The 14554-nt window shown below is 43.8% G+C and overlaps 1 protein-coding gene across 1 annotated transcript in view; it reads left to right on the top strand.

Moving 5' to 3' along the window:
- Positions 1-14554, top strand: part of FMN2 (formin 2) — a 276558-nt gene that overhangs the window by 159050 nt on the left and 102954 nt on the right. Inside the window, 4 exon segments of the mRNA XM_070469841.1 lie at positions 3547-4242; positions 4244-5006; positions 5009-5342; positions 6852-6996. Of these exon segments, the coding sequence (XP_070325942.1) occupies positions 3547-4242; positions 4244-5006; positions 5009-5342; positions 6852-6996 (1938 nt within the window).

Consider the following 14554-nt stretch of genomic DNA (forward strand, 5'->3'; position numbering starts at 1 on the left):
CCCATGAACAGTATGAGAAGGCAAAATGATAGGATACTGAAAGAGGAACTCCCCAAGTCAGTAGGTGCCTAATATGCTACTGGAGAAGAGTGGAGAAATCACTCCAGAAAGAATGAAGGGGTGGAGCCAAAGCAAAAAGAATACCCAGTTGTGGATGTGACTGGTGATAGAAGCAAGGTCTGATGCTGTAAAGAGCAATATTGCACAGGAACCTGGAATGTTAGGTCCATGAATCGAGGCAAATTGGGAGTGGTCAAACAGGAGATGGCAAGAGTGAATTCCAAGAAGACATTCTAGGAATCAGCGAACTAAAATGGACTGGAATGGGTGAATTTAACCCAGATGACCATTATATATACTACTGTAGGCAGGAATCCCTTAGAAGAAATGGAAGTAGCCATCATGGTCAACAAAAGAGTCTGAAATGCAGTACTTGGATGCAATCTCAAAAACGACAGAATGATCTCTGTTCATTTCCAAAGCAAACCATTCAATCTCACAGTAATCCAAGCCTATGCCCCAACCAGTAACGCTGAAGAAGCTGAAGTTGAACGGTTCTATGAAGATCTACAAGACCTTTTAGAACTATCACCCAATAAAGATGTCATTTTCATTATAAGGGACTGGAATGCAAAAGTAGGAAGCCAAGAAACACCTGGAGTAACAGGCAAATTTGGTCTTGGAGAATAGAATGAAGCAGGGCAAAGGCTACTAGAGTTTTGCCAAGAGAACGCACTGGTCATAGCAAACACCCTCTTCCAACAACACAAGAGAAGACTCTACACATGGACATCACCAGATGGTCAACACCGAAATCAGATTGATTATATTCTTTGCAGCCAAAGATGGAGAAGCTCTATACAGTCAGCAAAAACAAGACTGGGAGCTGACTGTGGCTCAGATCATGAACTCCTTATTGCCAAATTCAGACTTAAATTGAGAAAGTAAGGAAAACCACTAGACCATTCAGGAATACATAAATCACTTATGACTATCCAGTGGAAAGGAGAAATAGATTTAAGGGACTAGGTCTGATAAACAGAGCGCCTGATGAACTATGGACAGAGGTTCGTGACATTGTACAGGAGACAGGGATCAAGACCATACCCATGGAAAAGAAATGCAAAAAGGCAAAATGGTTGTCTGAGGAGGCCTTACAAATAGCTGTGAAACAAAGAGAAGTGGAAAGCAAAGGAGAAAAGGAAAGATATTCCCATTTGAATGCAGAGTTCCAAAGAATAGCCAGGAGAGATAAGAAAGCCTTCCACAGTGATCAATGCAAAGAACTAGAGGAAAACAACAGAATAGGAAAGACTAGAGATCTCTTCAAGAAAAATAGATATACCAAGGGAACATTTCATGCAATGATGGGCTCAATAAAGGACAGAAATGGTATGGACTTAACAGGAGCAGAAGATATTAAGAAGAGGTGGCAAGAATACACAGAAGAACTGTATAAAAACGATCTTCATAACCCAGATAATCACAAAGGTGTGATCACTCACCTAGAGCCAGACATTCTGGAATGTGAAGTCAAGTAGGCCTTAGAAAGCATCACTACAAACAAAGCTAGTGGAGGTGATGGAATTCCAGTTGAGCTGTTTCAAATCCTGAAAGATGATGCTGTGAAAGTGCTTCACTCAATATGCCAGCAAATTTGGAAAACTCAGCAGTGGCCACAGGACTGGAAAAGGTTAGTTTTCATTCTGATCTCAAAGAAAGGCAATGCCAAAGAATGCTCAAACTACCACACAATTGCACTGATCTCACACGTTAGTAAAGTAATGCTCAAAATTCTCCAAGCCAGGCTTCAGCAATATGTGAACCGTGAACTTCCAGATGTTCAAGCTGGTTTTAGAAAAGGCAGAGGAACCAGAGATCAAATTGCCAACATCCACTTGATCACTGAAAAAGCAAGGGAGTTCCAGAAAAACATCTATTTCTGCTATATTGACTAAGCCAAAGCCTTTGACTGTGTGGATCGCAATAAACTGGAAAATTCTGAAAGCGATGGGAATACCAGACCACCTGACCTGCCTCTTGAGAAATCTGTATGCAGGTCAGGAAGCAACAGTTAGAACTGGACATGAAACAACAGACTGGTTCCAAATAGGAAAAGGATTATGTCAGGGCTGTATATTGTCACCCTTCTTATTTAACTTATACGCAGAGTACATCATGAGAAACGCTGGGCTGGAAGAAGCATAAACTGGAATCGAGATTGCCGGGAGAAATATCAATAACCTCAGATGTGCAGATGACACCACCCTTTTGGCAGAAAGTGAAGAGGAACTAAGAAGCCTCTTGATGAAGCTGAAAGAGGAGAGTGAAAAAGTTAGCTTAAAGCTCAACATTCAGAAAACTAAGATCATGGCATCTGGTCCATCACTTCATGGGAAATAGATGGGGAGACATTGGAAACAGTGTCAGACTTTATTTTTGGGGGCTCCAAAATCACTGCAGGTGGTGATTGCAGCCATGAAATTAAAAGACGCTTACTCCTTGGAAGGGAAGTTACGACCACCCTAGATAGCATATTAAAAAGCAGAGACATTACTTTGTCAACAAAGGTCTGTCTAGTCAAGGCTATGGTTTTTCCAGTGATCATGTATGGATGTGAGCGTTGGGCTGTGAAGAAAGCTGAGTGCTGAAGAATTGATGCTTTTGAAGTGTGGTGTTGAAGACTCTTGAGAGACCCTTGGATTGCAAGGAGATCCAACCAGTCCATCCTAAAGGAGATCAGTCCTGGGTGTTCATTGTAAGGACTGATGCTGAAGCTGAAACTCCAATACTTTGGCTACCTCATGCGAAGAGTTGACTCATTGGAAAAGACCCTGATGCTGGGAGGGATTGGGGGCAGGAGGAGAAGGGGATGACGGAGGATGAGATGGCTGGATGGCATCACCGACTCGATGGAAATGAGTTTGGGTAAACTCCGGGAGTTGGTGATGGACAGGGAGGCCTGGTCTGCTGCGATTCATGGGGTTGCAGAGTCAGACACAACTTAGTGACTGAACTGACTGAACTGAAGTGTGATATAAGTTCTATACATGCACATAAGACATGCCTATACATGCTTGTGTGGTAGTTGCAAATATTTCTCATGATTTTACTGGGGACTGTTATAGAGACTACTTTGTAAAAGTTGCAATTAACTTTAAATGTTAGGATTTAAAATATCTTTAGGAAATGTCTTCATACAGCAGATGTTCCTGGGCAAGAAGGAGAGTAGTCTATGGTGAAATTAAGTGGGTCTGTCACTCAGTCTTTGCTTCCCTTTTCACCGAGGTCTGTTGATCTTCCACAATTTCATTTGAAGATTAATTAGAGAAGGGTCTTAGGACCTCATGGTCATGTATGTAATCCACTTTGAAATCCAACGGCAGCAAAGAAGGGACACATAGTAGAACTAATAATGTGTTTCCATGGAGCGAGCTTTTAAAAGTAACAAATGAATATATTTTGCTGAGTTTGGTAGGTCTAGTTTTTGACGTTTGGAGTATCCCTGATTTTCTGTTTAACTGTGATGTCTGTGTTGCCCCCCAGGAAGTGTGCGACATGAAGTCTGAGGGTCAGGCCACTGTCATCCAACGGCTGGAGCAGACCATTGAGGATCTGAAGACCAAGATAGCTGAACTGGAGAAGCAATACCCCGCCCTAGACACGGGTCTGGAAGCCCTCAGGTTGGGCGAAAAGGATGTTGGATATGAAAGGATAGTACAGGCCAAGTCCATCCAGACGTCCCCGATGGAAGAGGGTGGTGTGCTGGCACTTCCTCCTGGGGGGGCCGCACCAGTGGGCCCCCCACCCTTGACCGCACATGGAGAATCAGCGGGGCTGCCCTTGCCTTCAGGACCTCAGACCAAGTTCTGCTCAGAAATCTCTTTGGTCGTGTCTCCAAGGCGAATATCAGTTCAGCTTGATGCACAGCCATCCCTCCAGCCTCCACCGCCTGCATCCCTCCCCTGGTCTGACAGTCAAGGACAGGCCAGGTCCCAGCCTTCCCATCCTCCTCTTCACACTGGGTTTGAAACCAGCCACGAGCACTCTGCTTTCCCCTCCTCTGGAAATGGCTATGACATCCCCACTGCACCACCTCTGCCTGCAGAGACCTCCTCTCTGATGCCTGGCCTGGGCACGGAGGCTTCCCTAGCACCCCTGACCCCCGGTGCACCTGGGCCTGCACTGCCCAGCCCAGCAGGCTTCTCACCTCCTCCTTCTCTAGGTCCAGAGATGCTGCCACCCCCCTCCTCCACCTTTGCCTGGAGTGGGAATTCCTCCCGCCCCACCTCTTCCTGGGATGGGAATTCCTCCCGCCCCTCCTCTTCCCACCATGGGAATTCCTCCTGCCCCCCCTCTTCCCAGGGTGGGGATCCCTCCCGCCCCCCCTCTTCCCGGGGTGGGAATTCCTCCCGCCCCTCCTCTTCCCCCCGGGGTAGGGATCCCTCCTCCCCCTCCTCTTCCCGGGGTGGGAATTCCTCCCGCCCCCCCTCTTCCTGGGGTGGGGATCCCTCCCGCCCCCCCTCTTCCCGGGGTGGGGATCCCTCCCGCCCCCCCTCTTCCCGGGGTGGGAATTCCTCCTGCCCCACCTCTTCCTGGGGTGGGGATCCCTCCTCCCCCTCCTCCCCCTCCTCTTCCCGGGGTGGGGATCCCTCCTCCCCCTCCTCCCCCTCCTCTTCCCGGGGTGGGGATCCCTCCTCCCCCTCCTCCCCCTCCTCTTCCCGGGGTGGGGATCCCTCCTCCCCCTCCTCCCCCTCCTCCCCCTGCTCTTCCCGGGGTGGGGATCCCTCCTCCCCCTCCTCCCCCTGCTCTTCCCGGGGTGGGGATCCCTCCTCCCCCTCCTCCCCCTCCTCTTCCCGGGGTGGGGATCCCTCCTCCCCCTCCTCCCCCTCCTCTTCCCGGGGTGGGGATCCCTCCTCCCCCTCCTCCCCTCCTCCCCCTCCTCTTCCCAGGGTGGGGATTCCTCCCGCCCCCTCCTCTTCCAGGGGTGGGAATACCCCCTACGCCCGTCTTCGCAGAGTGGGAATTCCTCCTCCCCCACCTCTTCCCAGTGAAGGAATACCTCCTGGCCCACCTTCTCCTCCTCCTCCAGGTGTGGGGATTCCACCTCCTCTAACCCCTCTGCCCCCACCCCCTCCTGGGTCAGGCCTTCCTCTCCCACGACAAGTTGGGAGTAGCACTTTACCGACACCTCAGGTGTGTGGCTTTCTTCCTCCTCCGTTGCCTCTTGGCTTGTTTGGATTTGGGATGAACCAGGAAAAAGGGAGTAGGAAGCAGCCAGTAGAGCCTTGTCGGCCGATGAAGCCTCTATATTGGACAAGAATTCAGCTGCACAGTAGAAGGTAACACCAGCGGGGCTTGTCTTTGCGTAATTTGTCAACATGAGAGAAGTGGTTTCCTCTCTGTACCACTCCAAAGCTAGCCTGTAGATTTTTACATCAATATTTAGTGGAGCAATTTTAGACTTTTCCCCAGAAGTATCCAAGTGATAAATCATGTGTATCAATGTACGCATTTCTGTCGATATAGTTTTTTAATTAATTTATTTCTTTTTTTAAAAATTTATTTCTTTTTTAATTGGAAGATAATTGCTTTACAGAATTTTGTTGTTTTCTGTCAAACCTCAACATGTTTAGTTTTTAATCGACTTTTTAAGGATGGAGGATAGATCTCTCTTGGCCTATGTGAGCTGTTGCCTTGTTGCAAAGCCTCACTCTGACAAATAGCTTATAAAAGTAAATCAAATCATTGAACAGACAAACCCTTGAGGATGTATTCTGCATCCTTTTGAAGGCATGGTCTTGTTTTACTATTCAGAAAAATGATACGGAAAAATCCACATGTGCGGATTTCACCCCATGTGTGAAATGATTTAGGTCTGACCATTTCATGGTACTTCTATAGATGATTTGCAACGCTGAGAGGTCATAAAATCACAGACTTACATGGCTTTTATGAAAGACACGATATTTATAAAAGAATGCCTCCCAGCAGGTTTGCTGCTGGTGTATTACTTACCCATGGATGGTCCAGAACCTGGTTCCCTGAGCCCTGGGATGGTGCCAGAGAAAACATGCCCTTTAAATTTCCCCTGGATATTCTTATCCCAAGTTCTTATGACTGAATTTGTGGCTGTGTGTGATGTGGCACAGATTTAGAAATAGGATATTTACTAGACTCATCATCATTTCTTATATTAATTTTCTCTTCTCTGAATCATAGTGGAGGGTCTATTTTGACTGCTTCTAACTTTGCTGTTCATTCTCTGAGTACTTTGCCAGGTCACTTCCAATTGCCGAGGCATCATTTCCAGCTGTGCTCCAAACTCATTTTTTCCATATACATTGTATGAAGTTCTTTTATTTTGTTGTTTTGCTTTTTTAAATGGACCTTCATTTTCAGGTGGTACTACCTATCTCTGTGGTCACTGAGGAGTTAGATGACATGAATGCTGGACAGTGGTAGGGAGACAGAAATGCCACTCTGTAGGCAGAAAGTGATTTATTTTTAACCCACAAAACTTATGGGTCAGGTTGGAATGTGAGATATCAGACATTTCTTGCCTGGAGAGCCATACTGAAAAGGGTTCTTAACATGTTTTATACAATGACTTGATGACTGAGAATTCCTGGAAATGCCCAGAAAGAATTCCTTTTTAGGCAAAGGTTCATCCTGTATTGATGCTGTTTCTCATCATGTTGGTTGAGTAAACAAGTGCTGATCTTACAGAAAAGAGCATCTCCCCCACCCCCAACCTCCCTTCATCCTCTCCTTGCCCCTCTGGTGCCTCTGTCCTCCTGTCCCTGCAGTCCAGTTTGACGGCTCTCTCATGGGTTTTTGCTTAACTTCAGAGACTCCAGTGCTTCACTTATTTGGGAAAAAATTGAAGAGCCATCCATAGATTGTCATGAATTTGAGGAATTGTTTTCTAAGTCTACTGTCAAGGAAAGGAAGAAACCCATTTCTGACACCATCACAAAGACCAAGGCTAAGCAAGTGAGTATTCATGTGTTTTCTGAAATTGGATAGTATTTTGGGCATAAGTGTGAACGTTCATTGGAGAAAAACGTTGACACCACTTTCAGGGCTGTGTCCCCTCCACAGTTTGTAAGCGGATAGCAGGTGTTAGCATTTTAGAACATGCGGTTAAGTAAGATTTTCCCAGATAGAACAGCAAATAATCATCTCCACGAAGTGATCATGTTCTGACTAATTGATTTGTAGCCCCATGATCCATATTTTCAAGATTTTAGCAATTGCTTGTTTTTATAATTAGTTGTCTAGAAACAAACTGGATATTAAGCAAGAAATCCAGTCCTTAGTAACCAATCATGTGTTTGGTATTTTGTGCCTATTCTAACACCTGAGTGGATGCCCTGTAGAACTTAAGTAAATAACCACCTTGAACTTGACACAGAGAAGAGACTCTTGTATCCAGTTCCAGCTTCTCCATTCTGTGTTAGATCCTTTGATGCATCCTGTGACACTTGAGTCCTAGAGAGAAAGAAAAGTGCGTTTGGAAGAAAACATTTTCATACAGTGTTTTCCCACTGGTCCACACAGTGGCCTTGATCATGAAATACTTTTGTATGTCTCTCAAGGCAGCCCTTCAGGAAAGTGTAGTAAAGCCCAGACAATGAGCTCAGAAGGAAGGCACTGCTGGTGGTATGCATCTTTCACCCTGAAGAGGGGTGGTAGCAGCTCTGTCTTTTTGGGTGAAAGAAAGAGTGAGAATTGAGGTCTGAAGCCTCAGGACTCTCCTGGCACAGCCTCCCCAGATGAGTGAAAACTGAGGGTGATGTGGTCCTGTGAACTTTTGCTCTGACCTGAAAGCTGTAGCTAGACATTTGACCCAGAGTTGTTTTCATCCGTATTCACTTCAGACTTACCCCACACGTCTCTATTGCTCTGACAGGGATGCAAACTCAAATGTGACACAGTGAATTTTTCAGAACCATTTATTGTGACACAGCTGGTTGCTGGTGACTTTATATCAGAAACAATGGCAAACCTGCACCTTGTAGGCACTGAATAAACATATGTTTTGCAAATAAACCAGGCGACTGGAGGAGGAGGACTTTATTCATACCCATGACTATTCCTGATAATGATTAAAGCCAGAATCACTTATCTCACAATAATCAGTTTGGTCAAGGTGTCTTTGTCATGGAATAAAGGTAAATGGAGAACCATATTTTTTCTGAGGGGTGATATGGTCTATATCTATTTACAGAGGTAAATACCTCTATACCATAGAGGTAAATAGTGTAAAAATCTTTTCCACAGCATCTTTGTATATAGGATGCATAGACTGAGTCATCATGTCTCTTCTCGTGGACAGTACTGGTGATGGAAAAGCTGTTTAGGTGAGGAATATGGGCAGGGCAGCATAGATGCCATGGAGGGCTGGGCTTCAGGGCCATTACCTATCAAGCGGACAGGAATGACATGGGACATCTATTTTATGGGATGGAATTCTTGCCCTCCCTGCCTCCCATCACTGCCTTTTCTTTGTTAAGTGAACGTAGATAAGGAAGCTGTCTCATAATGCCTGAAAGTATAGGATTTTATGATTGCTTTGACATCATGTTCAGTTTTTAAGCCTCCTGAAATGAGATTATGTCCAAATCATGAAGACAGCAACCTCAGCTAGTTGTCATGAGATGCCTCCTTGCATGCAAGCTGCACATCTGAGTGGAGCATCATCTCAACACAGTTACCTCACCCTGTCATGAACCTGTTCCGTAAATCATGGGGACAGACCTTTGCCAGGATTATCATTTGTACCCATTTGTGGTGATGCAGCTGTTGACCTTCAGCTTAAAGACAGTTTGTGGACCCGTCTCCATCCTGACTCCCAATGAGCTTGTCAGCATCTTCTTGGCCAGAGTCTAGTTCTCAGCCCTGCTTTTCAGATTTGTTTTTGGAAGGAAAAGTATTTTTTTTTTTCTGATGTGTTGGTGAGAGACCAATCTACTACAAACGATTATATGGTTGAAGAAGGCTAGTTTTATTTAACTGTGTTGTATTTGGAAGAAAAATCTATCTATTCCATCTACTTTAAAATTTCCATCTAATTTAAAATTTTGTGTCAGGAAAACATATTTTCTGGATGCAGGCAACATGGGGTCAAGGGTGCCAGCCCTCTGAGGAGCTGAAAATCTCCATATAAATTAGTCATTCCTTTGTACTTGGGGTCCCTCTCTATGGTTCCATGTCTATGGATACAACCACCCTAAGCTCGTGTAGCACTGCAATATTTGCTATTGAAAAAAATCTGGATGTATGTAGACATGCACAGTTCAAACTGTTAACATGTGGTTCCCCTTACCATATGCAAACATTTATTTCCAGTGAAATTAATAACCATTAATGCTGTGATGTGGTTTTATGAAGGTGTTTCAAGCTATTCTTCTCATATGTGATGGAAGCTAAGAATTCCGGTTTTCTTTAAATACTTCAAAATAGCTAAAATATTTTTTGTGATCTGTTGTCCTCTTGAAACTAAGAGTGTGGCTGAATGTTCTGGCCTTTAATAACTCTCAGAAAACACGTCTTCAGTGTGGTAACAGAGGTTCCTCGGCTGGACACCTTGCTGTGTGGCATGATGAGAAAGAGGATGCTCTGTGGGTGCCGAGTGGCAGCAGTATGGAGTGTCTGTATTTCTCAATCCTTTCTCCCCCAAGTACCTCAAGACAGAGCCTTTCACTTTTTCTCCTGGCACCTGTGCTTAAGTTCTGTGCTGATGTCTTAGCTCACCCATCTTCACTGTGGTTATGAAAACATAAGGAGATTTGCTGAGAAGGTACAGGGAGTTTATCAGACTGTTATTTCACCTAGTTCTCCTTTATCAAATGAGTGTGATGCTTCCAGGTCAGAATTAAACATCAATCTGCTGATTTGTAACAATAACAGCCCCATCTCCCAAGGAGTGAAGAGGAAGATGAAAAAACCAGTGTCGCCTGAGGCCCCTATTTGACACATTGCACACACACAAACCTGTCCATTTTTAAGGTTTTTAAGAAACCCTCTAGAGCGAGTACATGTGACCCATGTCCTGCCACTCACAGGCAAGCTCAGTGACTGTTAATGTTGAGTGATCCTAAGCCACTTCAAGATCTTCATGTCCAATTAAAGATTAACTGAGCGTATGAGCAGGAAAGTGAGAGGATGTACACTGGAATAATTTTGACAGAATTCCCTCAGAAAGAAGTTTCTAGTTAATCCAGTGTCAGATGAGTTCCTGAGAAAATATATTTTGGGAAACACAGTAGCAGCAGCAGCTTCAGCAGTAGTGACGGTAACCGTGGAAGCATGACAGCGGGAGCCTGCAGGCGTGTGGCCTCAGTTCACCCGCTGCTGCCGCTGTCTCTGCAGCCTCACGTCAGCTCGGTCCACCCTTGTGTGTGGGCTCCGTGGTTGTGGGGTACAGGCGTAGTAGCTCCCTCGCATGCGTGAGCTTCCCAGACCAGGGAGTGAACCTGGGTTGGCAGGCAGATTCTTACCCACTGGACCACCAGGGAAGTCCTGTGCCTTACTTTTACTAATTGCACATCTTTCTCTTCAGATTTAAAAATACGTTTTCTCATATTTTATGGATACCAGTGTCAGTGGATATTTCAGTGCTCACAGGCTGATGGCCTGCATGATAATCAGACAGGCCTAATTGTTTGTAATGGTGTTGAGTTTTCCTCTTGTAGCATGGTAAGGCTGTGTTTTGATTGGATGGTTCTGTTTGTCTCTTAGACCTAAAATAGTATCTGAAATACCAATTATAATAAGACAATTTAGATCTGTTTTGGGGAATACATCATTAACATTTGGTACTTTGTAACCTTTAACATAGTATCTGCTTTTCATAATGCATTTCTTTTGCAAGCCTCACATCAAAATACAAAGCTATAGTTAGATGAACATACATATTGTGGATTCTAGATTTGCTTTAGATATTGAAACATTCATTATATTTTTGGAGATGCTTTTCCTAAAACTATTTGTAGAGCATACCCAGTTAATTCAAAGAATGCAACAATAATAACCTCTTTTTAAAAGTTTTTCTTTAGTCAAAATATTATTTTTGCATTTCTAAATAGATGGCTAAAAAACAAATGAACAGAATGTCAAATGGCATTAAAAAAAAAGGAAATATAATTAGGCTAATGATCCATGACCTTGCTAGATGTACTAGAAAAATTATATTTGATTGTCCTTTGAATTGTGAAGATTTAATTATGATGTTGAAGTTTAATTCTTTGGGAGTTTTTATTTATATACTATGATGATATTAAGATTTTGTTGGTCTAGGTATATTAGAAAAGGGTGTTAAGTTTTAACCACTGGGGTGTTTATTATGATACATCAACATTGAAAAAAGGGTTTGGAAAACATACTTAAAATTCATTTTGTTATATGATTATCTCTGGGAAACTAAAACCCATCTATGCCTAAGGGAGGGAAGACTTTTTGATCAGATGATGGAAGAGTGTTTTATCAGATGGGGAGAACACAGGAAACTGAAGGGAAGAGGGGACACCAGTTATGTTCAGCATTGCAGCCTTCCTTGACCCAGTGGGGACAGAGCTTATCCACTGGAGCTGGGAGCACAGCAGACACGTGGCAGCCATGCCAGGGAGAGCACAGAGGTCCTGGGGGCTTCCCTCGAGAGCCACACTGGCCAGTTCTGTCACGGTGGGCACTGCCTGCAATCAGGACTCTTGAATAGTGTGAGTTTCTGGACTTAGGATGTGGCTGTGAGAGATGAGGCTGGAAATGGGCCTTGTACAGAGGAATAAGTGTTGGATTTGGAAAACAGCACCATGAGTAAGGATTAACCTTGCATCTTGTTTAAAACCCTAGGAAATCAGGCAGTGGAGCAGCAGGCTTCTGTGTTCGAGAAGCTTCTGTCTGGCAGTTTCAGGGCTGTGGGTGTGGGCTGTTGACAGTCATTTCCCATCACTGAATGTGGGTCCTTTTCATCCTCCACCAAAAGTCTTTAGAGTTTTCTCATTGGACCTACGAGTGATAACTGAGATAAGTCAGGCCTGAAGTTAATTTTGTTGTCTTGGCGCTACATAGTGGAGTGTATGTTTCTGTTCCATGGACAGCAGCAGGATTCTGGGCTACCCAAGAGAGCAGAAATGATGCTGCTGACAGTAGACTGGTTGTTCCCAGGGTACTTCCTGTGATGTAAGCTGAAGAATGTTCCCCATTATTTGGGGACACAATTTAAGGCTTAGAAGAAAAATTAATGTTCTTGTTGGTATCTCTGGTTTTTTGTTTTTTTTTTTTTTAAAAAACTTAAAAGACCCTGATGCTGGGGAAGGTTGAATGCAAAAGAAGAGGGCAGCAGAGAATGAGATGGTGAGATAGCATCACCAACTCCATGGCCATGAATTTGAGCAAACTCTGGGAGATAATGAAGCACAGGGAAGCCTGGCATGCTGTAGTCCATGGGGTCACAAAGCGTTGGACATGATTTAGTGACCAAACAACAGCAACAAGTAAATAAGCGCATGTTTCTTTTTCAAAACTATGTTCATAATGAAAAATATCTAACATATCTGCTTATTGTTGGTTATGTTAATAAGTGAATTTTAACTTGTAACTTGAAACTCCATCTGAAATATTTTAAAAATGTCTTTGAAATTGGACCTTCTGGACCAACAGACAAGCAGCTTGGCAGGTCCTCTTCCAGTAAAACAGCAATATAACTGGTGAGAATTGTAACAAAACTACTTATCTAAAGTCTCTGGAAACTATCCTTAGGGCATAGAGAAGAGAGAGAAACACCCACTCAAGAAAATTTCCTGAAACTCAGACCCATGGCATCTGAGCTCTGAGCGGCTCTATTCCAGCCACAGGCTGTGTGCACCCACGGTTCTGTCTGTGACTGTGGCTATGCCCTGGGGGAGGCAGGAAGCCAGCATTTTTACTTTCTTCAGTCCTCTTGCAGAAGCTCTGTTTCAGGCAAGCATGGAGAACTAAGGAAGCATCTGAGAAGGGCTGTCTGGGTTCACAGTCAGCTCTAGAGGTTGGGAAGGGCATGCCTCTGCTCAGAAGCCATCAGGACAAGGACACAGGGTACTTAAACAGTGTCCCCAAACCTCATACAGATTCATCAGAACTGAGCGGAATCTTCATTGCGCGAGACTCTTAAACACACCTTGTGCAAACATTACCCGGGGAAGAATCCTAAGCCAGGCTTAAAAATAAAGTCAGTTATGTCTGGCAATCAGAAAGCTGTGTGCATGCCCCAGGCTGCACCTTCTCAGGAATGATTAGAGAAAATCAAAGTTACTAGTTCCTGGCTCAGTGTGGGGAGAAATTCTGTAAATGCCTCTCACCCACAAAATGGTTAAGAGGAGAGCTTTAAGTGGTTAAGGGAGCAGAAGCATACTCTTTAGCTTTTGCTTTAGATAAAAACAAGGAGAAGAGTGTGTGCAGTAAGGTCAGGCTGCACATTGCCTCAGAGACAGGCTTCCCCAAGGCAGTACAGCCAAGTCACTAAGCAAATGAACAAGCAAATATAAAGACAGTGAGTTCTGGGGCTGGGAAGAGACAGGTCTGTACCCAGAGCTTCTAATATGTTATCTGAAATGTCCAGTTTTCAACAACAGTAAATGAGACATGTTTTTGTTTGCTGTTTTAGTTGCTAGGTCATGTCTGATTCTTTGCAAACGCATGGAGTATAGCCCATCAGGTCCCTCTGTCTGTGGGATTTCCCAGGTAACAATACTGGAGGTTGCCATTTCCTTCTCTAGGGGATCTTCCTGACCCAGGGATCCAACCCATGTTTCCTGCTTGGCAGGTCGATTCTTCAGCACTGAACCACCTGGGAAACCCAAATGAGACATACAGAGAAGCAAAAAAGTATGACCCACATACAGAGACAAATAAACAGGCAATAGGAACTTCTTTCACGGGGGCCCAGATGTTGTATCTAACAGAAATGAATTTCAAAGCACCATTTTAAATGTCTCCAGAAAACTGAAGAAAATGATTTCTAAAAGAATAAAGGGACGTATGATGATATTGTCTCATTAAATTGAGAATGCCAGTAAAAAGAAATTATTTTAAAATTCTGGAGTTGAAAAGTATAATAAACAAAATGAGAAAAAGCACTAAATGGTCAGACAGTTGGTTTCTGGCAGATAGAAAAAACTCAGTCAACTTAAAGATAAATCAGTAGAGATTTTGTAGTCTGAAAAAACAGAAAAAAGGAAGTCAAAACCTCAGAAAAATGTGGGATATCACTAAGTAATCAATGTACATGAAATGTATCAGAAGGAATGGAGGGAGAAAAAGGTACAGGGAAAAATATATGAAATTGTAATGGGTGAAAAGTTCCTAAATTTTATTTTTAAAAAACCCACTAATGTACATGTCTAAGTTTAGTGAACTTCAAGTAAGCAAATACAAAGAGATCTCAGTCATATCTTAGTCAAAATGTTGAAAGCCAAAGATAAAGGAAGAATCTTGAAAGCAGTGAGAGAGAAATAACTCATCACACACAAGGAAACCCCAGTGATATCAGAAGCATGCTTATCAAGAAGTA

Source organism: Odocoileus virginianus, chromosome 7 (genome assembly GCF_023699985.2).
Source record: "Odocoileus virginianus isolate 20LAN1187 ecotype Illinois chromosome 7, Ovbor_1.2, whole genome shotgun sequence".
In the NCBI taxonomy this organism is placed as follows: domain Eukaryota; kingdom Metazoa; phylum Chordata; class Mammalia; order Artiodactyla; family Cervidae; genus Odocoileus; species Odocoileus virginianus.